General features: G+C 43.3%; 1 protein-coding gene across 3 annotated transcripts in view; it reads right to left on the bottom strand.

Moving 5' to 3' along the window:
- Positions 1-26,746, bottom strand: part of COQ8A (coenzyme Q8A) — a 42,441-nt gene that overhangs the window by 11,224 nt on the left and 4,471 nt on the right. For all 3 annotated transcript variants that reach the window (XM_035322101.1, XM_035322100.1, XM_035322099.1), the window contains exons 2-6: positions 15,928-16,122; positions 11,917-12,324; positions 10,617-10,683; positions 6,730-6,804; positions 1,567-1,689 (exon numbers count right to left, since the gene is read on the bottom strand). In XM_035322101.1, the coding sequence (XP_035177992.1) occupies positions 1,567-1,689; positions 6,730-6,804; positions 10,617-10,683; positions 11,917-12,324; positions 15,928-16,104 (850 nt within the window). In that variant the 5' untranslated portion in view covers positions 16,105-16,122. The remainder of the gene's footprint in view (positions 1-1,566; positions 1,690-6,729; positions 6,805-10,616; positions 10,684-11,916; positions 12,325-15,927; positions 16,123-26,746) is intronic.

Here is a 26,746-nt window from a genome sequence, read left to right on the forward strand (position 1 = left end):
GACAGCAGGCAAGTGACAAAAATCCAGATCATTTCTGTTCCTCAGAGGTGGCCTTTCACAGCTGTTCCCTTGTCACCAACATCCCAGCCTAGTGCCGCTATAACCAGGCCCTGGGCACGCATGAGGTGCGCCTCGTAACAGCATCCTCAGAATTTTTAAGTTACTCCCCACCTATAACAGGCAAGTTAACTGCAGAGCCAATTTCCAGGCATGGCTCACTCATTCCACTTACGAGCGGCACTGGCCAAACAAAGCAAGGAACAGAAGAGCTCCTAGATCTGCACTGTAAACAAGCAGTATCAGCACCTGGAAGTTTCTGGAGGGTGAGAAAAGAGCATATGGGTAGCAGCCTGTGACACGTCAGCTGCTGCCTCCCACCTAGCTCTGCAAGTGTTGCCATCAGCCTGGCACACACCTACAACAGGTGATAGCAAATGAAGAACGATGAAATACCACAGTGAGGGCTCTCTGGAACACAGAGCTGGTCTCAGTTATTTAACACAACACAAGATCCAGCCCCATCAGTCAACACCTACTAAAATTAATGTCGAAGCACAAGCCAAGCAAACTGAGTACTTCAAACACTCAGACACTGACTCAGTATCAATGATATCTTGAAAGCTATTTTCAGACAAGTGTAACAACACTGTTTTTGCTGGTTCTTTCTTTCCTCATTTTTTGGGGGGGGAGGAAGGCAAAGTGAACAGATTCAGGGAAGGTTTGAAATCAACACACCTGCTATCTTCCAGGAGTAACCCAGCAGTTTAGTGCAAAGAAGCACATGTCACTCATGCCTTCACCTGTGACCTTAAGAGCCCGATGCAGTAAGACAGCATGAAATCTCTTCAGGAACATGAGAAAAAGAAAGTTCCACACAAACATGCATAAGAACTTCTTTACAGTGAGGGTGACAGAGCACTGGAACAGGCTACCCAGAGAGGTTGTGGAGTCTCCTTCTCTGGAGATATTTAAGACCCACCTGGACGCTTTCCTGCTCAACCTACTGTAGGGAACCTGCTTTTAGCAGGGTGGTTGGACTCTGATCTCCAGAGGTCCCTTCTAACCCCTACAGTTCTGTGATTCTGTGATGTAAATTACAGATTGTTGTAATGGGAGACGGCTGTGGATATAACCTCAAACACTTCTGGTAAACAATGAACAGGATCGTGTTGTCATCTTCTACCTCCTTTCTAGCAGGACACTTGAGAGCAGACTGTGATAGAGCTCTGCTACCCAACAACTGCTTTTTATACGCAGGCATTAGAATTCACAGACAGTCATCTCATTTTCGATCAATTTCAGCTGTGTCTGACAGTTCAGACCTACAACAGGGGCATTAGGAAAGCGGTGGTATACAATCCATACATCAGCTATTTCAGGCTATGATTAAGCTGAGCTGAATCTAACATATCACCATCGCTGTTCTCACATGAGCAAGCTACTTGCCTAGTTGTCCACGTTTACTCCATACAGACTGATTCCAAACAGCTGACGATGTAACAAGAAATCAACTGCTCCACCAGGCAGCACTGCTGAGGGTGGCTAAGGAGCTATGCTGCCACTTACCTTGAATGCTTAACATCTGTCCCAGCTTCAGGGCTGCTCCCCGGACCTTGCACAAGGTTCTCACAATTCTTTCCGCATTGGCCTCTGACAGGAATGGGCTGGAATCCATCACTGCTTTCTTTCCTGAGGGCGAGGAGAGAAGGCATATGGATGAAAAGCACCCTTACCTCAGCGAGCTCACTCCATTGGGTTCGCTAACGCTCAAGCAGGAGATTCACCTTTCCTCAGAGAAAAACCAAACCAGGACTACGCTCATGCCTCATGGCAACCCAGGGGTATGAACTGTGGTTGTACACCTGTGTCTTGTTCTGACTCATTGCTAGCTTGAGTGCCAACAGCAACGAGTCACAACAGCACAAATATCCATGCAGGCTATGCAAACTGTCCAGGATCCCAGGCAGACATCGGTGTTTGAACTGGCTGTACCACACAGCTCAACCTCACACCACATAAAGGTCTCCTGAGTCCCAGTGCCATAGGCTGCAGCATAGCCATAGCTTCAGAAGAGCAGCACGAGTGGGACACCACAAGGGGATTGTCAAAAGCCCTGACAGCACACTGGAATTGACTGAGAATATGCTCCCACTTCATGAAAATTCACAACAGCACCAAATTTTTCCCCACACACACGTTCACACACAGACGTATTGCTGTGCAATTGTACCAGTAAAGCATGCACTAGGCATCTGTAGAAAGCAGATAGAGCCTTCACATTTCCAAGTCCATAATAGGATTCTTCTTAAGGAAACTGAAATCCCTCTCAATGCACAGGCAAAATACATTGTCCCAACACCAAAATCCCAAATCCCACGGTTGCACACAGCATCTTGAAAAAGCAGCAGATTGTAAATCTGTGATGAGGTCATGGAGCCAGTCAAAGCCAGGGAGAGAGTTCTCTCAGAAGAACAGCAGGAGCTCTCATCTGGGATGCCATGTTGTTCTTTGACAATTGTGTCAGAGGGAAAATTAATTCCAATTGCCAACTTCTTTCCCTCTTACATCCTCACACACGCATGCCACTCCTTACCATGTTCTGACAGGCAACTTGCCACTGAGAAAAGACCACGAAGAACATCCCAATGCCACTAGTTACTAGTTCCAACTGCACTTGGAGACCATGCCAGGAGGAGGCCAAACCCTTACTCTCACCAGAGGTCATGCATACATCAGCTCATGCAGAACAAGGCCCAGAATATACCAACTCAAACAAGCACAGTCCTGTCCCCAACAGAGGGTAAAGACTGATGTATTTTTATTTTTTAAAGATGGAACAAAGAGGGAGGGAGGGTAACTCCATTTTGTGATCCCTTTGGAAGCAACAACTCCTCCAGGACAGCTTCTCTGGCTTACAGAGCATGGACAGAACGGGCAGGCAGGCACCTGCCGACCACTGCTCTTGGGACTGCAGCTCAGCTCCCACGGAGAGCGGAACAGGAAGGAGGTCAGGTCTTACAGTTAGGATGCAGAACCCAGAGCTAGTATGTCAACCTTGGAGCTACACCTTGCTTCAGTACTTCAGAGGAAATGGTACAAAGGATGGAACAGCTGAAGCCAACATAAACAACAAGAAGGGCCCAAGAGGCACAGCAGCTGCAAGATCTGATGATCTCCGAGATGCAAATTACTAGCGTGTCTCATAGTGACAGCAGCAGCAAGAAATCTTCTCCCTCTCCAGCTAGCTCTCAGGAGTGGGTACAGAGGGAGCTCACACTGCCCAGGGACAGGAGCACTGAAGGGTGGAAGGCTTGAAGCCATGAACAGAGCTGTGGCTCTCAGCTGTCCCATAAAGAAAACTCTGGATCCTTAGCAATGACAAAACAAACAGTCCCTCCCACAAGCTCCAGACACAGAGGAGCTAGGGAAACTACTGAGTTCTCTATCTTCCTTCGTAACACCTGCACAGATAAGTAAGGATGAAAGAGTCAGTTAATGATTAAAGTCCCCTCTAGAAGCCAGTGAGCCATGACAATTTTAAAAGAGTCTTGTCAGAAAAAGAGCCAGCGTAGGCACTCCCCCACCTTGTTCTCCTGGCATGCTTCTCATTGAAGTCGAGCCCACAGGGGTGCTACCTGCCTACCAGGCCACCCAACAGCATGCGATCAGATATTGCTTGTTGATGTACCTTGCTAAAAGTGGGCACGAACAAGAAGGTGACCTGAAAGCAAGAGTCAAAACCAGATTTATATAAATGGCAAGTGAAGAAACAACGTGGAAAACAGACATAGGCTTCCAAGGGTAGGTGGAAGAAACAGGTATAAAACCCAGCACGGTTCATCAAAACACATTCCGTGCCAACTTTCAGTAAGTTAAAGTTCTTCCCAGAGACAGCAGGCTACATTTGGTACTACAAAATATTTCCTCCCCATCTCAAGATCACCATTTTTTTCCCCACCCAAATTCAGCAGGCGAAGAAAGAAAAGGCAGACAGTAGTCACATCTAAAAAATCTGTGGAAATAAGGAGGCCTCAGAAGTGAAAGCTCCTGCTGCCACACTGCTTTGCATGCATTTATTTTTAGGATCATCCGCCACACAAACTTCAGAGCAAGTTAACAGTCAAGAATGTAACCTAAGCACTTAAGACTGACCACTCAAGGAGACTGCACTTCTTTCCATAGGGAAATAACCATTTGTTCAAATCTAGGCTAGCTGCCAGCCCTGCAGGGCTGTGCCCAGCCTGGCATTTGCACAGTGCCTATCAGGACAACCTGTTATAGGTCATTAATAAGTTACAAAATTGACCTTGAATCCAAAGTCTTCCTGCTAGTAATGGCAACTATTTGTCTGGGCAGTGTTTCATTCTTATTCCTGGAAATCTGTTCTACTCTCCCATCCCCACCACATGTAAACCTTGCACTTCAGATACACACTAAATGCTGAGACTACCAGCAAGGTCACCAGTGACCTAGGAGGTTATTTTTAAGTTGGCTACATCAAGACAAGAAAATTCCCACTGGAAATGAAGTACGACCATCCTCTTTTTAAAAGATGAAGATGAACCAAACCACTTATTAAAGCACTTAAAGAAGGCAGCCATAGGCCCTTAAGCCCTTAAAAATACCCCTGTAACTCCACAGAAATCACTTCCACCACCAAATTTCTATGTCTAGGCCATCAGGCTTTGATGAGGAAGGGAGAAATTCATGAACTCTTGCACCAAAATTTTTGTTCAGGGATAAATCCCTTGATAACATAAAAAGTAAATTGTTTCTGGAAACAGACAAGATGAGGCAGAGAGGAGAGAATGGGGAAGGGCCCTACAGTTCAGGATGGGAATTTAAGCAGCGGGGAAACAAATCAATGCAAACATGGTTACTAGAGAACATACAGGAGAGGAGGCATCTGTGGTCCCTCCATTTGGTAGCAGCAATGGCAAGATGACAAGTACAAACCATGCTACTAAGATCACCTGTAGCTCAAGAGTTTCAGGCTTGCAATTCTGTGAGTGAAGGATGAATGATTCTAGCCCTGTTTTACAGGTGTGAAGACACTTTCAGTTGTACTGACTGGGCAGGAGGAGGGGAAAAAAGAAAAGACTCCTTCTGGATGCTAGCAAGAGTGTGAAATTCTCGGGAACACCTTTGGCCATGTGTCCCACTTGTTTGAAATTCCAATACAGCGCAGCAGTGACAAGAGAAAAGACATCAGCTAAAAGCTTCCAAAGAACCAGACAACATGCCAAGCTCAGAGATAGGTTGGCCTGAGCTTATGGTGCTGGCAGCCAGAAAAAAAACTCTCAACTTGGGCACAACTGCCTCAAGCTGAAACCACAAAACGGGTGCAGGGTGGGTTTTTTGTTTGGTTGGTTTGGGATTTTTGTTTTCTTTGTTTTTTAAGAAAGTGAAGGTACCTATGCAAGACAATTCCCAAGAACAGCAAAGGCTGGTACTGACGGAGAGCAGTAAGAAAAATGGATCTTGGAGTCAAGCCATATATATATCCTCTGCCATGCATTTCTGCAGGAGCAGAGCCCTTGGAGAGAGGTCTCATCCAGTGAGTCATACCCACTGTAAAGTCCTATGGAAGACGTGTCCAATGACACTAGCTAGAAGCTGTAGAAGAGCAGCAGGAATAAGAGCCTAGATCATGCAGCATCCTTCTTGCAATCTTGGCTTAAGAAGTTCCAAGACAGCACAAGGGCTGAAATAAACTTCTGCCTCACCTCAAAACTTCCCACTCCTGTCCCATTCTCCTTTACAGTATAACCACTGCTCCAAGCTCTTATCTAAGTAGGCAATAGCAAGAAGAGAAGCAAAAATGAAATCAAGCAGGACAGCTAAAAATAAAACCCAGATCATTTTCCAAATCCCTTGCCTACCATCTAAGTCATCAGCCCTCGTTGCCATATACACTAATCAAGGTTTGGGCAAGAACCTTACTTTTCCCAGAGTACAACTCAGCCTACAGAGCAAGCTGCACTACCATATTTAGCCACTGCAAAAGCTTAGAAGAAAGCCACCGTGACATGGACAGGTATAACTCAGGAGCATTTTAACTCCAACTTCAACCAAGCTGGGGAAAAAAACCAAGGTCAGGTCAATTTGCATGGTTGTGAGAATCCTTCAGAGGAAGACAAAAGAAAGATGGAAATAGATAATCACTATTTAGCACATACATAAATTCTTTTGTCACTCTTAAAAACAGGAGAAGCCATCCTCTAAATAAATTCCTATTAGGCAGAACATCCTTAAATTTCAGACAGACTACAAACAGCAATAGCATGAAGTTTTCAGACATAAGGGCTCAGCTACAGTTTCTGAAGTGATAGAACTACGCGGTTACACTGAACAGCTTAAAAATATTGTTGCACCAGTATAATCCAAGAATGGACACAGGTGTGGTATTCACGCTCACGTGTGGCTATGGGAAAGTAGGCTGTATGAACTGGACTGGCATAAACTTATTCTCACACATATATACACACGTCTCACCTCTGTCTACATGGTGAGGTTGTGGCTTACTTCAATGGGGGAAAAAAAATAAAAGTCTGGACGTATCACATTAAAAAACTACAAAATTCGCCTTGTTCCAACTGCGTCAATGTTCCAGCTTTCAAAAGAATAAAATCTTGCAAGTGAGTATGCAGATAAACTGTGACTGCACAGGAAAAGGAAAAAAAAAAAAAAAAAAAAAGACAAAAAAATGAGGATGCAGAAAGGGCTTACCATTGCGTTCTTCAGGTCGAAGGCTCTTCTTTGCAACTTCTGCCAATGCTCCAATGCCAAGACCAACAGCTAATCCTTTAAAATAAGAAACAGGACACAGTAAAAATACTTAGTTACAAATAAAAGCATTTTTTATAATTAACCTCAAGCCACACGATCACAAGCACAGCTACAAAAGAGCTTGATTAGAGCATCCTGGCTTTTACAACGGAGTTATCTTCAAGCTTTTCACTGGAGTCTTTTCTCCTGTATTTCTTTCTTCAGTCCAGCATGCCAGCCAGGTATCATAGGCTAGACCAGCCAGTTCTGAGACAGCCAGTTCTTGTGAAGTGCATCAACAAGTGCTACTGAGAGCTGTGTGTTCCTGCTGTAGACTCAAACTGTGGGGTTCACTTTTCCTGAGGCCCACCTCACCCAAGCAGCAGTGTAAGCTGTAACTCCAAGAAGCTATGCTGTGGATAACCCTGAACAGCAACAATAGGTTCATGAGCCTGAACATCAGCAATCCATATACCACGGCTTTTGCAAGTGGCAAGTTGCATTAGACTGTACAGTGGCCACAGATTAAGCTACAAGTAGCATTATCTGCCTCCACTACTGACCAAAATCACCAACAATTGACACACAGATCTAATCGTGCAATAAAATGCATGTTACCAAAGGTCTCACTGCCTACCCAATTATCTTTCCAATTTGAAAATATTTTTATGGATAAGTGACATGGGTAACAAGAGCAGCTGGTGCTCCCTCACAGCTCTTCAGCAACAGTGCATCCCATCATGCCTTACTCGGGCACTGCTAGCGGTACTCGATGTGTGTTTTCCAAACATCCCATGTCCTCCTTCAGGTACTATAGGACAGCCTCCAAATAAAACAACTGGATTACATAGTAAGGACAGTGAAGGAAGCACAGCTGAGCAGCATACTTTAATTTGTGCATGTATGTGGGAAGTAATGCAGTATGTAAGCATGCACACATTTTGCAGTCTCAACCAAGGAAGTCTGGGCACAAACAGGTTGAACATCATTTGAGCACTTTGAGTGTTTCTTCCTTCCCGTCAGGTAATCACAACCCCATCTCTATCAATAAGATTTCAAACTTGTACTACATCTGCTTCCAGAACAACTCCATCTAAATGCACTGAGCCAAAGAACCCAGCATAAGGTGAAGCACAGGCCGTGGAAGGCAATCAGTGATGTTACAAGGCCTTTGCATGGACTGCATCCATGCATTTCGTAATTCCTGTATGTTTTTCTATGAAGGTATGCTACGAAACTAACTTCTGCAGACACTCCATGCATGCAAACCATGCAAGACCACTGAGCAACTATCTTTCGAACCTGAAATCCACAGATTTCAGGTGCAAAAGGAGAAGAAAAAAAGAAAAGACTTCTCAATCACAACATAAACAGTATCTATTAAAATGCTGACACAGTCATCTCCAATCAGATCCCACATGCAAGACAGTTACATGGAGCAAAAAAAGTATCAAGTCAGACAGGAAGACAATGAAGATAAGTATCTCAAAGTGATTTTCTAGACTGAGAACAAGTCCAAGATACCGCTCATGCTGTAGTTTTTCTGCTGGCTTTTACCCCATTTCCAAATAAATGATTTGGGCTTCAAAGAACTTTGAAAAAGCAAACTGCAAGATTCTGACAGAGCTGGTCAGCAGTGTCCCCTGGGAGTCTGCTCTAGAGGGTTTAGGGATCCATGAGAGCTGGTCACTTTTCAAGAACCACCTTTTAAAAGCCTAGGAACTGGCAATCCCATTGTGCTGGAAGTCAAGAGAGCAGGGCAGAAAACAAGCCTGCCTGAACAGGGAACTCCTCCTGGAACTGGGGCAGAAAAAGAAAATGTGATCTCTGGAAGCAAGGCCAAGCTTCACAGGGAGAGTACAAAGCTGCACTTTGCACCTGCAGGAAGGAAACAAGAAAAGCTCAACTTGAGTTGGCAACGGCAAGCGTGGTGCCAGACAACAAAAAAGGCTTTTTCAAGTATGTCAACGGCAAGATGAGGTCAAAGGAAAACACTGGACCAATACTGGGAGTGGATGGTCACCTAACAGATAAGGAGGAGAAAAAGGCAGAGGCATTGAATGTCTTTTTTTTTGCCTCAGTTTTTGATAACGACAGACATTGGGCTGCCCAGACCTTAAAGTTGGAAGACAACGACTGGAGGAGCAGTGACTTTCCTTCTATGGTCACCAAAATTGTAAGGGAATAGTTGTATCAGCTCAACGTTCTTAAGCCCATGGGGTCTGACGGGATTCACCCCAGACTACTGAGGGAATTAGCAGATGTTACAGCTGTACCCCTCTCAACAACTTACCAAAAGTCGTGGGAGGGTGGGGAGGTGCCTGCTGACTGGAAGTCAGCCAGGGTTATACCCACCTACAAAAAGGGCACAAGAGAAGGCCCGGGAAGCTACAGAGCTGTTAGTCTAACCTCAGTGCCTGGAAAAGTTACAGAGAAGATTGTGCTGGGGAACACTGAAAGGCATGTAAAGAACAAAGCTATTTTCAGGCAGTCAACAAGGGCTCATCAAGGGAAAGTCCTACCTTAGTAACGTGATCTCATGCTGTGACAAGGCCACCTGCTTGGTGGATGAAGGGAAGGTGGCAGACGTAATCTTTCTGGATTTCAGTTAAGGCCTTTAATACCATCCCTCATGGCATCGTTCTGGACAAACTGTCCAACTGTGAGATAAACAGGTTCACAATGCACCGGGAGATGAACTGGCTAAATGGCAAAGCCCAAAGGGGTACAGTGAACAGGGCTATGCTAGGATGGCAGACTGTCACCAGTAACCTTCCCCAGGGCTCAATTCTAGGGTCATTACTGTCCAACATTTTTATCAATGATCTGGATGTAGGAGTGGAACACACCCTCAGGAAGTCTGCTGACGGGAATAGCACAAAGCTGTGCCAGAGGAGGTTCAGACTGGATGTCAGTTCCTTTACTGTGACAGTGGTTAAACACGAACAGGCTTCCTAGCAAGGTGGTGATGTGCCATGCATATTCTAGAGACATTTGGACAACGCCCTCTAGAACATGCTTTAACTTTTGGTTAGCCCTGAAGAGGTCAGGCAGATTGACTTAATAATCTTTGAAGATCCCTTCCAACTGAATTATTCTAACAATATTGGACAAAAGGACAGAAAAAAGAGTTTGTCTTCTTAGGATGTGCCTACTGCTCCACTCTAATTTGCTCAAAAACAAATTCCAAAAATCAGCCAACAACTGTTTCAAACTAAAGCCAGGCATAAACAATTTTACTGTTAATCAGCTGCTATGGTTTAAAGATCTGAAGTTTAAACAAAGGCTTCAAGCATCTTCACAATATAATCACAGGGTGCAGCAGGAGGCACACGAAAGGTGGTGGTAACACCAACAGCTATTTTAGCTGTTGTTAAACAAATTATCTACCCTACACTATTAGGAGTGACCTTTTTCATTTCATAATAGGTATATGAAAACCAAGGTCCAGGAATCATATCAGCCTGTGGTCCTAAAAGAAAGACAAAAAGGAAAACCATACCAGTTCTACAGCTCTTGTTAACAGCTAGCTTGCTGAACACATCTGAAATACCTGTTTAGGTAGGGAGCTTTTTTATCATATCTAATTGCTGGCAAAGAAAAGAGCAACAAAAGACAGGATGCAAAGAGTAACCTAATTCTGACTAAACACCAAGTTCTATAATTGCAATGAAAAAGCCCAAATCAAGCTCTAAGCCAAATTATGTGTTTGTGGGAAAGCACATTCCTATTAGCAAGCTTAACTAGAGAATGGAATTAACCCCTACGTTAGCAGGAGCGCTGTCATATCCAGCCATCAATCAGTATGTACAATACTCTACTTTGTAGACATGGGTGTGCAAACTCACCTCCAAAGTTGGCAAGCCGTCCAATCCTCGTAACAGGAACCTTTCGCTCCCGGGCCCGTTCACTAAGCTGCCGCAGAAAAACAGAGCAAGGAAAACAAAACAAAGAAAAAAATCCACAAATGAACTGGGCATACAGTCACATACTGCAAATTCAGAGAGCAACTTGAAAACCATCTGTGCTACAGAAAGCTCTTCTTGAATACCAAGCCTCATATGCACCGCCAGATTTTCACCTGAGCATACTGCAAAACGTATGACTTAAACTGAAACATGCATTAAACTGAGAAATGTACAAGAGGATGTGAAAGACGGAGGAGCTAATAACCACGTTTAGAAAGCCCATTTTCACTTTTACCTCAGCAGCCCTTTAATTGTCAACTCAGAGAAGCAGTGCAATGCCAACCCAAACTCTCTTCCACACATGCAATTAAAACTCCTGCAAACTCATCAGCTTGACAGGACCATTTCCTCACACACAACAGCCAGAGCAGAAGCACAGAGTTTCATTGAAGCAATATCCTGAGTGTGTAAAAACCCACAGTAGCATCCAATAGTGGGCTGGGGGAAGGAGGAAAAGGTCAGAGCAGATGACAAGCATCTCCACTGTGAATCCTGCTGTAGGCTTTCTGCACTGTCTCGCACAAGGGCATGAAGCCCTAAAGCAACCATTGTTATCTGTGCTACTCTCCAATCTGTTAATGCTAAGACAACAATCCCTCCACCTGTAGGAGGACTGCAAGACATAGTACAGGAAGCCATGACCTCTGCTGAGAGAAGTTTAGGTCCAATCCATTCTTCACAGCCATTGCAAGACTGCTATGGGGGCAGGGTCCTTCATGGAGAAGATAAGCCCTTTAAGAGAGTCTCCAGACCTCTGTAGCCCATAACTGTCCATAGCTTCTCAACATTCCAGCCCAAGAACTGGGGTGAATTACGACTCTTCATTACAGTAATCAACAAATTGAGTCCTCGCAGTCCAATGGATGGAGAGCTCATGTTAATGTCAAGTTTAGGTCTAACCCTATGTATGCATTTTAAACATCCTCTCACATTCAAATATCAGATGTAGAGGAGGTAAATATGAAAGTAGGCTGAAAACCTGCTGCCAGAGCAAATATCACAGAGATCAGAGTGAAGGAGCACTGACACTTCCTTCTTTTGCCTCTACAAAAGGGAATAGCAAAAAAGAAAAAAATAAGAAACACCGGAGAAGGTGAGTAAAGGACAATCCAGCATAGAAGCAATAGCACCGAGAACCCTTAATTAAAAGCAAACCAAAAAAACAACAACAAACACATACCATCTGTTTGTAGGGTTTCTGCTCTGAACCTGTTTTGGCCTGTCTGGCTTTATCAATATCTTCAGCTGTTAATCCACCAACAGAGGAATGATCTTGGTGAAAAGCCCTATTTTGTCCAAAGGCAGTAGCGAAAGGATTTCCAGGGTCCCTAAAGCCTCCAAATAACCTTGCATCCATTTTGGGAGGGAACGGCTTCTGACTGAGGCCAGAATCTCCAGTCTCAACATTTCTAAAAGGTCCATTTGTAGTGTAAGAGTGAGCAGGGCCTTCACTGCTTTGTTCGTGAGGCTTGGCAGATGCAGTAGAGAAGTCCCTTGAAGCATCTGATGGCTCTCGGGCTGAGAAGTCATAGTCCTTCCCAAAATCCTCAGACAGATCACTTAAATTCTCCTGCTGTTTGCCCAGTTCCTGAAAACAATAATAGAAATACTTTAAGAACTTAAACCTGCTCACTACTCATCCACAGTCCTCAGAGAAGGGCATGCAGCTTGGCTGTCCTGTCTCTACTCAAGTAATTTGTAGAGACTCTGGCACCACAGACATTCACAGTAAAAGTTAGGAAAAAAGAAGAGATACAGAGGACACCTGGAACCACCAGCAGTCTCTCAGCCACACTGATGGCACTAATTAATTGACAGTTCCTCAAATACCAGTAACTGGAAATGCCTTGTTCCACACACGCTGCCAGGAAGGGTCACTAACTGTAGAGATCACTAGAAGCAGTACATTGCTCAGAACAACAGGTGATGGGAGATACAGAATAGCATGTATAGCACATAGCCTCATGGCTACTTGAAGCAATACCAGGTACCTATTTATAGGCCAATTAAGATATGCCTTTCATGGCCAAGGGATTGTAGTCATCAAATAAACAAATAACTAAATAAAATTCTGTGCTTGGAGAAAGGGTAACAGCAGACAGCAACACTCAAGGCAAACTTCTCCCGATAGTCTTCCATTTTGTTCTGTCCTGTCCTGCAAGAGTTGCTCCACTGTATGGGACTGTGGTTTGGAGAGCAAAGGATTTCAATTTATTGTATTCGTTCTTTTAAAATGTCACCATAAGAAAGAAAACGGGTGATACACAGACTACCAAGGTATCTGGGAGAAAACAAGATCTCCTGAGAGTGCTTTCACTATTTGGCAAGTGAAGGTTTGAAATCTCCACGCACGGTTGCATGACAGGACTGTCAAGATTTTGTTGAAATAAATGTAGTGGCTTTACAAGACAGAAAGCACAATTACTGCTAACTGCAGCATTTGAAAAGCCAAAGTTGAAGACCAGGCAGAAACAATAGTGATATGCAAATCTATGTAAATTTGACTGCAAATACATAATCCAACTTTTGTCTGTGTTTTGTTAAGGGCTCCATTACAGTGTATCTGCTCATGCAGTTTGTACAACTGTGAACTTAACACTTCATAAATGCTCAGAATTGGGGAGGGTAGGTAGGGAAACAAACTCATAGTGAACTCGTGGTTTTTTTATTTGGTTGTTGGTTGGGTGGCTTTTGTTGTTGTTTTACTTCAGAGACTGCAGAGACGTACGTGGTGTCTTTTGTCACCTGGTACTTGGTAACCACCTTATCTGCTCAGAGTTACGAAGATCTCCCTCTCTGGCACCTTCATTAAGCCAATGTAAAAGGACTGGAGAAGACACGTGCCTCAAGTATCAGACAAATTAAAGTATTCTAGTAGAAAATTGTTCCTCTGTGTAGAAGATGTGCTTGAATTTTGTACAGTAAGCATTTATCTATGCGTGGGAACTCAGTACTTGGTCCTATAATAATCTTGACAAAACAATATTTGGGGAGTGCAAGTTTATACCAAAACTATGTGTTGGAGGTTTTGTGCGGCATCACTATGGGTGTATGGCTGTATACTCAAGAGCAGATGTGCAGACAAACTCAGTGCTTCCGAGTTTGTTTACACTTGTTGGAAGAGTCCACTGGATACATAGTCCTGGTTCTTGTTAAACCAAGACAATGTATGTATAAACATGTTGTAATTCTGACCTGCTTAAAGCTTTATGAAACTGTCTGTAGTTCCATTAGTGGATGAAGAAGTCCCCAGAACGACACCCTTGTCTACATGTTTCTGAAGTAACTATGCTTGGCTAACAAGATCTCACTGTAGTTTTGTGGGAAGTGCTAAACAAATCACTGCTGTAAGTGCAAAAAAGCTACTTATCATGGATGGCATTAAGCAGATGGGTTACAAGTACTTGGTGCTTTCTTCTGTGTCACACAATTGAGTGCACAACCGCTTCTGCAAAATTCACTTGGGATATTTCAGTGAAGCAGAATGCAGCGGGAAGGAGGGAACTTGGCAAGTCATGTTGATGGTTGGACTTGACGATCTTGAAGGTCTTTTCCAACCTAGATGATTCTATGACTTTCGAATGCAGGGGAAAAAAAAAAGTTATAAAATAAAATCAGTCAGCAGCAGAGTATTAACTCCCACTTGCTACTCCACACATTCTAGTAGAAAATGTCCGTTCTACCTCAGCAGCAGCAATGCCAAGGAAGAACTGTGGGTGATTACAGCCAATCGACAGGATTCAAAATTCTGCTGTGGTCAGGTAACGAGGTAGTGTATTTTAAACTCTTTCCTAAACACTAATTACATTTCCCCTCTTTACAGAGGGGGAAAAAAAAAAAAAAAAAACAGAACATAGTCTTTCCTGTTATTCAGTAGCTCTCACAGTATTTTGAGCCTTAACATCAGTGAAGGCAGAGGAGAACTCTATTTAAAATGGGGACTGTGGCCAAGCAATGACTGATGATTTCAATCATGAAGGCCTCTCTACTTCCATACATAAATTTTAAAAGACAGCCAATATCTTGCCATAGATTGAGAGAAATGAAATATATTCACTTAATATAAAATTTTTCCTCTTAAAAACAGAAAAAAACATGGCTTGAACATTTGCAACATTTGAACATTTGCAATTTCTTACAAAAAAAAAGGTGTTTTAGCAGCAGCTTCTCAAGCAACTCACACATAGAACACTGTGCAGAGAAACATACACAGAAACAAGAGAACATTCTCTCTTCTTGAATGTAAAAGGAGGCAAAACAGAGCTCTACCCTCATAAACAAATAAACTTTGGGTATTTCTCAAGACAAAGCTATTGCAGACTTAAATATGACAAAGGTAACACAGGCACAGATTCTAGAGTTGAGGTTATAAGCAAATGTCATGACAGTCCAAACATTGCATGAAATATCATCAAAACCTCACCCATTAGTTTTTGCTTCAAAATCATGATCTGAGCTACAATGTCATTCTAAATGATGATTGATCTTGATTTAGAGAAGTACTTTTCCACAGACAAGCCCCACTTTTTCCAAGAGATGGCAACATAGCAAATGTGAAGCTCATATATATCCATCCTCATGTCTGGTAAGAGAGGCCACTGCTTTAAAAAAAAAAAAACAAAGTCTGGCTTTCCTTATGTTCCTTATTTGAAAGCCAGTTTTTCTGAAAATCCAGCCTCAGCTGCAAGTGATAAACATGCAAACACCTGACCCCGAGCCATTCTGGAATATATCACATGTACCAGTTCTGAAAAAAAAAAAAAAAAAAAAAAAAAGGAAGCAACACTGAAATTATTGCAATTCACTCTAAAAGAGCTCATTCACTTATTCAAACTTGAGGTAATTGATGAATGAAGTCTCAGGGAGACTGCTGACCAGTCTTACCAAGCACTTAATCTTTGACAAGATGAAGTGAGCGAAGCATGCCTTAAACAATGAGTAATGGAAACCAGCACACTCCACCATAACAGTAACCATCCCCTTGCATTCCTGTCCAAGCACCTACAACACTCTGCAGAACTCTTGGAGAATTCCCGGCATGTTCTGACATCTCCATTAGTTACCTAGTGCTTCACAGAGCTAGGTTCTGCTTCGTGACAGGATTTCCTAAGCCCTCTCACAACACGAACAGAGTACCTGGAGGAAAAGCCAGAACATAATACAAGACTATGCACACAAGAGCTTGTCTTACCTGCACTTTCCCCCAGGCAGAACTAAACTGCTGTTCAGCAGCGGCCTGGAGACTCCTTGCAACAGTAACCGCATCACCACCAAGGATCACCTGCCGTAGCTGTCCTGCTTGGGTTTCCAGGATCGCCTTACTGAGCTTTGTCAAACCTCTCATGACCATGATGGCATCCCCCGCCATGACTTATTTCTTTCTCTGCTGAAAGATCAAAAAAAAAAAAAAGGCAAGAGGTCAAGGAACAAGTTTGCAACTAGGTTCAAGTCACCTAAGAGCCAGAGCAGTATGTACCAGCCAATTTCATTTCACTTTGACAACCAGCCACCATAGGAATTTGTTTGCAGCTCAGATAACACTTTAGCCAGCTGGAGTGACAGTTGGCTGTCACCTTAGCAGGCAAAGGTAAGGTGTCATTCCTCTGACTGTGACTGTTCATGAGTTAGGACAGCGTTCCAGGACTTCATACAAATATTCAAGTTACCATTGACTAGAGGAATCAAAGACATACATTTCAGCAACACTGCAAAGGCTGTCTTAATTCTTCCCAAATGTTTAAAAAAGATTAAAGCATTAGAATTCAACTTTTGATTATCAGGCCATGGAACATTTTCTCAGAGCCTGATAACACAGACAAAGCATACTGACCACTGCCACATCCCATTAGTGCCCTGGAGCCATTGCTGCTCATTTTAAGTAGCTGAATTTCTTAACTCCCATGCCAATCAGTAAGCTTTATCTGTCCTCCAAAGGCAGTCCACTCAGTCCCTGACTTGTAGCTCATTCTGCTACTTCTAGTTGTAAACTTAATGAGGCTCAGAACACCCACCTACCACAGCCTTGCACACCACTTGGAATGCATCATACCACAGTGCTGGACCTTTTCACTCCATATCCCTTCCTATCTGAAAGGTACTCCCTCTTAGACTGATGGCAGTTAGTGCAAATTCAGCATCTTCAGACACAAACCAGGAACTGTAGGATGCAGAATGGTGCGAGAAGAACAAGTTACACTGACTCCTTTATCTCCAGTGACAGCTGGGCTCAGGACACTGGCTCTCATTTCTCACTGTCATTCACGTAAAAGAAAATCAGGGCTGGCTGGGATACCAAACCCATTTTGCAAGTTTTGCATTTTTCACCTGATTATTATTATTTCACTGATCTCCCACATCTTTCAAGCACAGCAAGGATTATTCACTGTAGGTTTTTAAGAAGTTTGGAAGGTCCAGGACTTGCAACTACATCCATGATTTCTGACATAGAATATAGAGGCATACTATTAGCACAAGATGCTGCCTAAGCTTCACCCTTACCTGTAGAATATTCTCTCTGATGGTTTTTGTAAAAATCTGGCTTCAACAGGTACCAAGCACTACCAAGACCACAAATTTAAGTTATGTCCTAGGTAGGTACACTGACGTTTATTAACAACTGCTAAACAGTGATCAAGATCAGGAATAATTGTTGTAGCCATGAAGTAGTATTACATATTACACACTTTAAAGCATGATTGTTAGGACAGTCGAGTGTTAGCAGCACATCTAGATTTAGTGTGTTATCTGTAAAATAAAAATTAAGTTGAGCCCAATCATTATTCTGTGGTTAACCTTGCAAAACCTATCCCTAAACTCCAGACCTGTAACAACTGTTATTTCTGAATCTCTGTAGCATTTAAGTACTAGTTTAATACTACAATATGCACTTTTATATCATATTGTGCGCAATTCCTATTGTGAAATATATTATGAAGCAAAAAACCAAACAATTCTCCTTTATAGTCTCTGGCTATAAAAGATGGCACTTGGCTCATTGCTCCTGATAATCTTCTGACACCCATGCTACCATCCTCACTTTCCTACACACAGTGGTTACAGCCATCTAGCTATCATGCAAGTGGTTTCTCAGCCCAGAAGCATCAGCTAGTTATCCGGAAAATGACACAGAAAGTAGACACTAATGAGGTTATTGCAGCCAGAAGGGGAACACATGAAAACACCTGCTAGATAATCACAAACGGAAAAAGACTATGCATAAAAAAATAACCAAGAATTAGTAGAATTATCTTCTTTCTTCACTGAAAAAACGAGCACAAGGATGGACAGGAAACATGAAAACTGAAAGACAAAGAGAGCAGCAGCAGATTGGTATGTAACCCCAACAATACACACACATCAATACCCAGTACAGACAGGAGGCAAGAAGTACTTTTGCTTACACCAAGCTCTATTCAGGCTACTACTAAAACAAGAAAAAAAAAAAAAAGGCATAAGCAAGCTCTATCAAAGTGATTTAAAGAGGTTGTTTCAAACAATTGGTCCTAGTACAGGAAGTTTATGTTACACTTGACTTGTTTCCCAAGGACTCATTACCTAGCACTGGCAGAGAAGAGGCCTTTCTGTACGGATAGGGACAAGTCGGTCACATCTGCACAAGCTATCAGAGTGCCTGCAGACCTGGATCAGAAAGCTGACAAATGTCAATTACCAGCTGTTTTCCAAGAACATGCACGATCACAGTTGAATTAACGTATGGAAAGCACCCACAACTTACAGCACAGGAAAGGGCAGCACATCACTGAGGAGGCTAGAACCAAGCCACCCTTGGACACCGGGCAAAATACACACGGCAGTTGGGGGGGCTGATGTGGGTTAGATGCGACACTGGTAGGTAGACACTGGTAGGTAGACAGCCTCCTGACATCGCACAAGGCTTTGGGCCCTGCTGCAATGCCACAAAACTAAATCAAGTAACAATGAAAGCTGCCTGGGAGACTCCTGTGTGCAATAGCCACCTGCCAAACAAGCCACTGTCCTTCAGTGAATAACTGCATTTCCTTCCTTCTTCAGCATGCCAGGCTATTGGACTGCAGGATTAAGCAAGTATAACAAGTAACCCGTGCACAGGAACAAAAAGCCTCACAACAGGCAACAAATAAATTGTTGTATTTGTACTGTTTTCAAAACACACCTTCGTTTGTTCCTCTTCTTTTCCACGTTAGCATGTGCTTATGCAGACACAGACCATTCTCTTACCCCATTTTTTTTTTTTCAAGGTGCTTGTACAACCCGAAATCCTATTCATATGTGCACATTACGTGTGTATGTATACACAAACATACACAGGACACAGATTAAGCACAGGGAGACTTCTAATCCTACAGAAATACACCTGAAATATTTTTGAAAACTTTCTTCCAAAAATACAGCTCTCTCAGTGCAGAGGAATTACTTCTCTACCACGAACAGTTTACTATCCCCACAAGAAAGATGCTCATCTACTGTCAATTTAAATAAACAAACAAGCCCCATGCAGACAAACCACCACAGAGCAGTTTTGCGCTAGCCCACATTCCCCTCTGTGTTTCTAGGTAATTTTAAGTGCCTACTTCATCTCCATCTTCTCTTTTAAATGAGTTAAAAATGAAAAACATTAGTACAAATAGTAGGGCGGATAATTATTTACACTGTTACCTTCATAAGCATGTAATTCAATCTCTATGCCTTCCCCCTTCCTATTTCCCATCATCACAATCACTGTTGTCTTCATTGTATCTAAACAAGGACTATAATCTTGGAATCAGTGTTAAAACCACCCACACCATAAATGCTAAAGTAGCTGTGGCAACAATATGAAATTAAAAAAATAGATGTGATAAAACATTTTAAAAACCCACAACCACAAACAAGATACAAGTGACCAGGTACTCAGCACATTTTTTCCATGGCCAGCAGCAGACTACAACTTCAAAACAAGTGTTATTCATTAAGATGTTCTGTAACTTATCTTTTTCCTTTAAATTACACCGAAGATGTGCCTTGCTTATCCCTTCATTCTTCCCTCTCCTTGCACCTCATGTATGTTTCCACTTGAGAGGAAATTTGTTTAAAGATCCGACCTGCAACAGAACTAAGAGCTCAATTCACTTCTGTCCCATGGCTTTAATTCAAGCCTCCTTAATTCTAAATTCTTCAAATCTCTGAAAGCAACTTTAAAACCACCCTTGCACAAAAAGTTTGCCAAAGCAATTCAAGACAAAAACCTCTAAAAGGCAGGCAGGACTTGTTTATTCTCTAATCATTGTAACAGCAGTACGTGCACTGAGAGAAGTAGGCTGCCTGGCAGACAAATGCATCTTTCCCCCAGAACTCATAAGGATTCATAATCACTTCTGGCAAGTGACAGAAATCTAGAAATAATTCATTCACAATTAATATCCTAGCAAGAGAGTGCATTCCCACATTATGGTCCACTTCCCCTACTAATAGTCTTAATACACCAATAAAATCTGTCCCAGGCACACATTTCCCACTAGACTGATGCAGATCTGATTCATTTGTTTTGATTTTAAGGCTAAAACTCACTCACTTTTCCCCAACACTGGGTTCTGCTCCTGCTCCAATGAGATAAGTATTTGCTGCAACTGGGGAACCAAAGGAAAAAAAAAAAAAAAAAAGGTTTAATTTACCTCACTGTAAGGTCTTTAAAATGCACTATCCAGGCAAGGAAAGATTCATGCCATTTTCATGTTTTTCCTTGCTCTGTTGCATCGAGGCAGTGGTGACACTGGTTTGGTTTTCTAACTGGAGTACAAACTCCCCAAAGCAGGGGCTATCAAGCCACTAGCCATCATTCAGCATTTTTCCTTTCAGAAAGGTGGGTTTCTGAACGTAAGAAGTGACATGTTAAACTCCACTAACCTTTGATACTGGATTTATGAGGCTGTTTCTTCCAATCCCCATTTCAGCCAGCACTGACTGCAAAGCAGCATTTACAGTCCCCTCTTCCTCCACGAACTCAAGAACAAACAAAAGCAGCAGTCCTTGCACGATCTATTCCTCATGGACAGATCAAAAGCTCTGTTGTGCTACCAACTAGCAGTAACTTAATTTCACAAGTAATCACATTAATCCTAGCAGAGGGCTACTGTGGACCTGTCGCCTTCATCCACAGTTCACTCAGTTCCAGCCACACAAAGCTGTTGGGTTTTGTTGTTGTTTTTCCCTCCTGTTTATGCACTGGACAGTACTTACAATAATCCTCTATATAGCTCAAAAGCTGTAAGCACAAGTGGAGCTTTAATCACGTGAATAATTCTCAAAAATGCTGTGAGTAAAGTTGTTTTTCATGCATGTGGATCCTTTATCCAGCAGCACAGACAATTGTTCATTAAAACACAAATGGAGCATGACTGAAACAAGCAAGTTAACATTACATTTGGGTAGATGTCATATTTGAAGCATATATTTAACACACTGAACTAGTACAAGCTGAATTTATACTTGTTTTTACGGCAAACTCGTACAAAGCCACAATTGACACAGTTAACAAGTTCCAAGGCATCCCTCTGTCAGTGTTGGTGTACAGCATCCCTTCAAAACCCAAGTTTTCCACAGTACAAAAGCTCTAACCTGGAGCATTTACAAGAATGTTACACTAAAGCTCTACTGATCAAATCCAAATGTTTGCACTTCAAACGAAAAAAACAAACATGACAAACCTCTCTCCATGTTTGCAGAGTAACTTTATGTTCTCTGAGTCACTTTACCAGTTAGGAGAGAAGAGACCACTGCATTCGGTGCCCTGCCTGATGCACACAGAGCCGCACAGCTCCACAGCGCGAGGCTCTACACAGGCAACCAACAGGGCTCCCTGTGGAGCTCGTGCTCTGAACTTGAATGCCAAGTAGGAAGGAAGGAGGCTATCAGCTCGCAGTTGTGGGTTGTTTGTTTGTTTTTCTACATACACGGTCATTTTATAATTGTTTTTATTTCAAGTTTTGCTTTTCTTAAAGCACACAGAATGTAATTTGGAAACTTGGAAGCAATAAAAAGCTCCATCTCACAAGTGAGATTCCTTTCAAATAAGACACACCATTACTTAAGACCACATTCTTGAGAAAATAGAAGCTTTTCCTCTTGCATTTAAAGAGGTATCAAGTCTTCACTAGTACATCGCAAAGAGCTACAGAAATGGGACTGATCTCTAAGTGCTCTATTACAGAGGGAAGGGAGCAAATAATTTACCCAAAGTTACATAACATGTCAGTGCCAGAGCTGGGAAGAGAATCATCGCTCTCTCCTAAGCAAACCGACCCTTACAGCTTACAGTCTAGAATTCAAGTGTACTTAACAAAAAAACACAGAGCAAAATGAAACTAGGATTCATCTTACCAGCATGTTGTTAACAGACACATCTAAAGGATTAAATGATGAACAAGCAAAGGTTGAAAAAAAATTCCGATTAGAATCATAACCTTCTTGGAAAACTAAACACACTATAACTTTACTATAAATCTATCTTCCTCAGGTATAAGATGACCTTTTTCTTATAATCCTTTTTGTAGATAGCGACAGAACAACACACATTATGTCTCAAGTCACTACTTAAAAAGTCAGCCAGAGGTACTACGCATTTTCATCTATGGTTGGCACAGACTTGCACTGAACATAACCCCTGTTATCACTGTGAACAGCAGGTCAAACACCTCGGCCTCCCACTATTGATCCTGGAGGTGTGCATGCCTATGCAGATGCCATGCCTTTCAACATCGCCCAGGAGACCAGGGTTATGTTCAAATTTAGTAACTTACAACACATACTAGTCTATTCATAGCCCCCTTAGCTCACATAGCTAAGGAGCCGGTAATGTTTCTTGTTCTGACTGTGTCAGAATCTTTCTGTAAGAAGAAGAAAATCATAGGATGCAAGAAGAGGCAAAAGAGACTGCTGTGAGAAGACACAAACTGATGTAATTCTCACTTGAGCAAAACGGACACTCAGAAGTCAGTGGGCTCTGATAGGATGCATCTGCAAGTGCTGAGGGAGCTGGCAGACATGACTCCAAGGCCACTCCTTATCAATTTACGTTGATACATACACACACACACACACATATATAGGCATTTGGTCAATCATGGCAACCAGCAGAAGTGTCCAACGACTGGAGTAAAGGGAATGTCCCAGGAACTACAGACTCCGGGATCAGCCTCACTTTGATCCCTGGGAAGATGATGAAACCATTTCCAGACAAAAGAAGAAAATCACCAGGAGCAGTCAGCATGCGTTCACCAAGGGGAAGTTATGCTTGACCAACCTGATAAGGATCTACACTGAAATGACCAGCCTGATGGATGCCAGGAGAGCAGCGGATAATGCCTTCCTAGACTTCAGTAAGGCTTTTGACACTGTCCCCATGAGACAGCTATAGAGAAGCTGTATGAGGAGATACAGGGTTGGATCAAAAAATGGCCAAACAGCTGGGCCCAGAGGGTAGTGGCCAGTGGCACATCTAGTTAGGGGCCAGTAACAAGCAGAGTACCCCAGGGGTCAATATTTGGTCCAGTCCTGTTTAACATCTTCATTAACAACCTGGACAATGTAATAGAATGCCCCCCCTCTATATCCGCAAACATAAAACTCTGGGGAATGACTGACTCACCAGGACACCATGCTGCCAGCCAGAGGGACCCTGACAGGCTGAAAAGGTGTGCTCACAAGGATCTCACAAAGTTTAACAAGGAGAATTGCAAAGTCCTGCACCTGAGGAGTAACAGTCTGTCCTATGGGGAGAGGCTGAGAGAGCTGGGACAGTTCAGCCTGGAGAAGAGCAGGCTTAGGAGGGATTTTATCAACATGTTTAAATTCCTGATATATGGGTGCAAGGAAGGCAGAGACAAGCTCTTTTGAGGGGTGCTCAGTGACAGGACAAGAGGCAATAGGTGTAGAATTGAACACAGACAGTTCCGTCTAAACATTTGGAAGCACTTCTCTACTGTGCAGGTAACTGAGTACTGGCACCTGAGGTTGTGGAGTCTCCCTCCTTGGAGATCTTCCAAAGCTGCCTCGACATGGTCCTGTGTAGCGTGCTTGAGGCGCCCCTGCTTGAGCAGGGCAGCAGGACCCGATGAACTCCAGAGGTGCCTTCCAGCCTCAACCGTTGTGTGACCCCAGTGCTGAAAGGGAGCATGGCTTATCAGCATCTACATAACAGCTCTGCCCCAGATCTCAGACAAGTTGTTTAGTTAAGCTACTAGTGATCATACAGAGGGATATCTCTGACACTATGGCAAATCAGAGCAGTGAGCTCTCTACAGCTCACCACTCACCACTAGGCCTAATCTTCAAGCTCTCAAAGATAATACACGATCTACAATTTAGGAATATTTGTGCTATCACTGCACAGATTTTGTGAGATCATATTCCATACAATATGGAATCAACATACTGTTTTTCCAGACTAGAAAGGCCAAAGCTTTACACAACTTACACCAAAAGCCTTTGAAGACCCCCAATTTCCCATAGTGATATGTGAATGACCATGTACGACACTGATATGTAACAAAATTTATGATTCCTAATTTTAGAAGAGTTCTGTGAAAGAAACTCATTTTACTTACTACCCAATTACCTCTTTCCCAGTCCCGATCACTCTCTTGCTGAGCACTGTGACATTTCAGAATACTGAGTGCTTTTACAGTACATTTGCTCAGCACACCTAAAAATCCAGTGTGTAATTGGTGAAAAAGGAGACCTAAACAGCAATGAAGAGGCTACATGAAGATCTAATCTACACACACACACACACACACAAAAGAAATTGCAGGGGCAAAACAAACATGGTAATAGAACTTCGTAAGTATAAGCTACCATCTGTACAACACTGAGATGTGTTTAACAAGTCAGCGGAACCAATCAAGAATATACCATGACACACAAGATAAAAGAACATGATGAACACACCACCCCTAGTTTCCATATTAAAACAATTTTTAAAAGCACAGAAAAAAAAACCATTTGCCTACAAGTAAGTTCAGTCACCAGCCAAGCAGTTAAACATTAGCGAAGTTAGAAACCAAGACTTGAGCTACTACCCCTCTTCCCTTTCACTTTCTAGAAAAATAATGTAACTTGACAAACAAGGTGTGAAACAACAGTCCATCGCTTGCCTGTACAACGACCGTTGGAGGACTAGAAGCCAAAACAAGCTCTGTTCCTGCTGCAAAGATTCCATACGAGCTATTATTAACCTGCTCTAAATATCACAAATGAAACAACCAGAGCTGCAGCGCCGAGCACAGAATTGTCCTTGACAGCAATGAAACAAGGCGATCAACACTCAGATGGTAAACACGTAAGGGAATTCTCCACATCTTCTGACCTTTTCTTCTACTTATCACACCACTTTATTTTTAAAAAGGAGACACTCCGGAGGTCGCCTATTCCCCCTCCCCCCTGCCGCTGATTAAGACTGACCAACATACAACTGCTTATTTTAAGGCTACCAAGGTCGTTGTTAAAAGTAAAGAAATTCCTGCATTTTGTAAATGCTTTAAGTCCGCAGGTCTAACAGCAAGCAGATGGGTAAGCACGTGAGCCACGGCTAAACTCTTTTCTATCTAGGTAAAAATGAGAGACAGATTACTTACGACACGGCACAAACGTGCAAGACCCCCCCGCTCTCTTTAAATGACGGATACCTATTTGCTTTTAGCCTTTGACTCAGCAATTTCTGAACCCCTTCAGAAGTCCCTGATCAATCTGCAATTGACTTTGGCCATCATCTTTCTGCACCTCGTGCTAAGAATCATTTTGCATATGCTCAAGGAATATACCCAGCTTAGCGAAGCAATCTAAGGACGAGCAACCAAGGAAATAAAGGCCAGAAGTTATTAGATTAATTCTCTACAGAAAAAGTATACTGTGGGCTATTAAAAAAATAAAATAAAATAAAAAATTTTTGTACCCTTTTACATTTCTTTTTGCTTAAGAGGTAAGTAAAAGTCCATTTTTATAAAACGCAGCTTTCTAACTTCTTTATTTTTCCATGCAGCTTACTGAGAAGTTTGGTTTTCCATTATCCAGAAAGACTGGAGAAAAAAAAAAAAAAAAAAAAAAAAAAAAAACCACAAAAAGCTCCCCACCCCACCAGGGTGGGATATCAGAAATAGTGCCATTATGTAACAGTTCTGCAGAAGTTCGGATGGTCAGGAACTGCGAATACCAGCCAAACTTTTATATCTGCAGTTATTTATAGCCTGCTTGCTCAGTGCTTGTTTAAAGCTATGCACCAGCCCATTAATCCCCGATGACTTTGTTACAGAGGCTCCACAAGTCCGTGAAAAGCATGATTATTCCCTCAGATACATTACCGAGGCTGGAGGTCTCATGGTTTTCCTTTCTCCTCCTCCATTTCTGCCACAAGCAAGCTCGGCAAAGCAAATATTTACTTTATAACCACCTTCAAGCAGGAACCTTCCCGGAGGAGAAGAAAAATAAAGGCTAGACCAGCAAATTTACGCGGCACGGCTGAAGGCTGAGCATTTATTCCGGGGATTGCCCAGGGTCAGGCGGACACCTGGCAGACGGGCTCTGAGAGGCACAAACCACGCAGGTCCCGTCCCTTGCCTTGCCTTGCCTTGCCTTGCCTTGCCTTCTCTTTCCCCTTCCCCTCCCCATCACCCCTCAGCCCGACCCCTCAGCGCTCACCCGGCCGCGGCCCGCCGCCACCTCAGCCCGCTCCCCTCAGCCCGCTCCCGGCCGGGCCCGCGCTGCCGTTTACCTCACGAGCCGCCCCCTGCCCAGGCCCGGCCGCGGGCCCCGCCCCCGCCGCGCTCCCATTGGCTCCGCCGCTGTCCACGCCCCGCCCGCCGCGGAACGGCGGCCGAGGAGCGTGCCGAGCCCGTGCACCGCGCGCTCCCACCAATGGCAGGAAGGCCCGGCCGGGGCGCGGGCCAATGAGGGGCGGGGAGGGCGGTGCGCGTGGCGGCTGCAGGGGGACGTGAGGCCCGTGAGGTCCGTGCGGCGGGGCCGCGCGAGGCGTGAGGCGC

The sequence above is a fragment of the Oxyura jamaicensis genome, chromosome 3, assembly GCF_011077185.1.
Source record: "Oxyura jamaicensis isolate SHBP4307 breed ruddy duck chromosome 3, BPBGC_Ojam_1.0, whole genome shotgun sequence".
NCBI lineage: Eukaryota > Metazoa > Chordata > Aves > Anseriformes > Anatidae > Oxyura > Oxyura jamaicensis.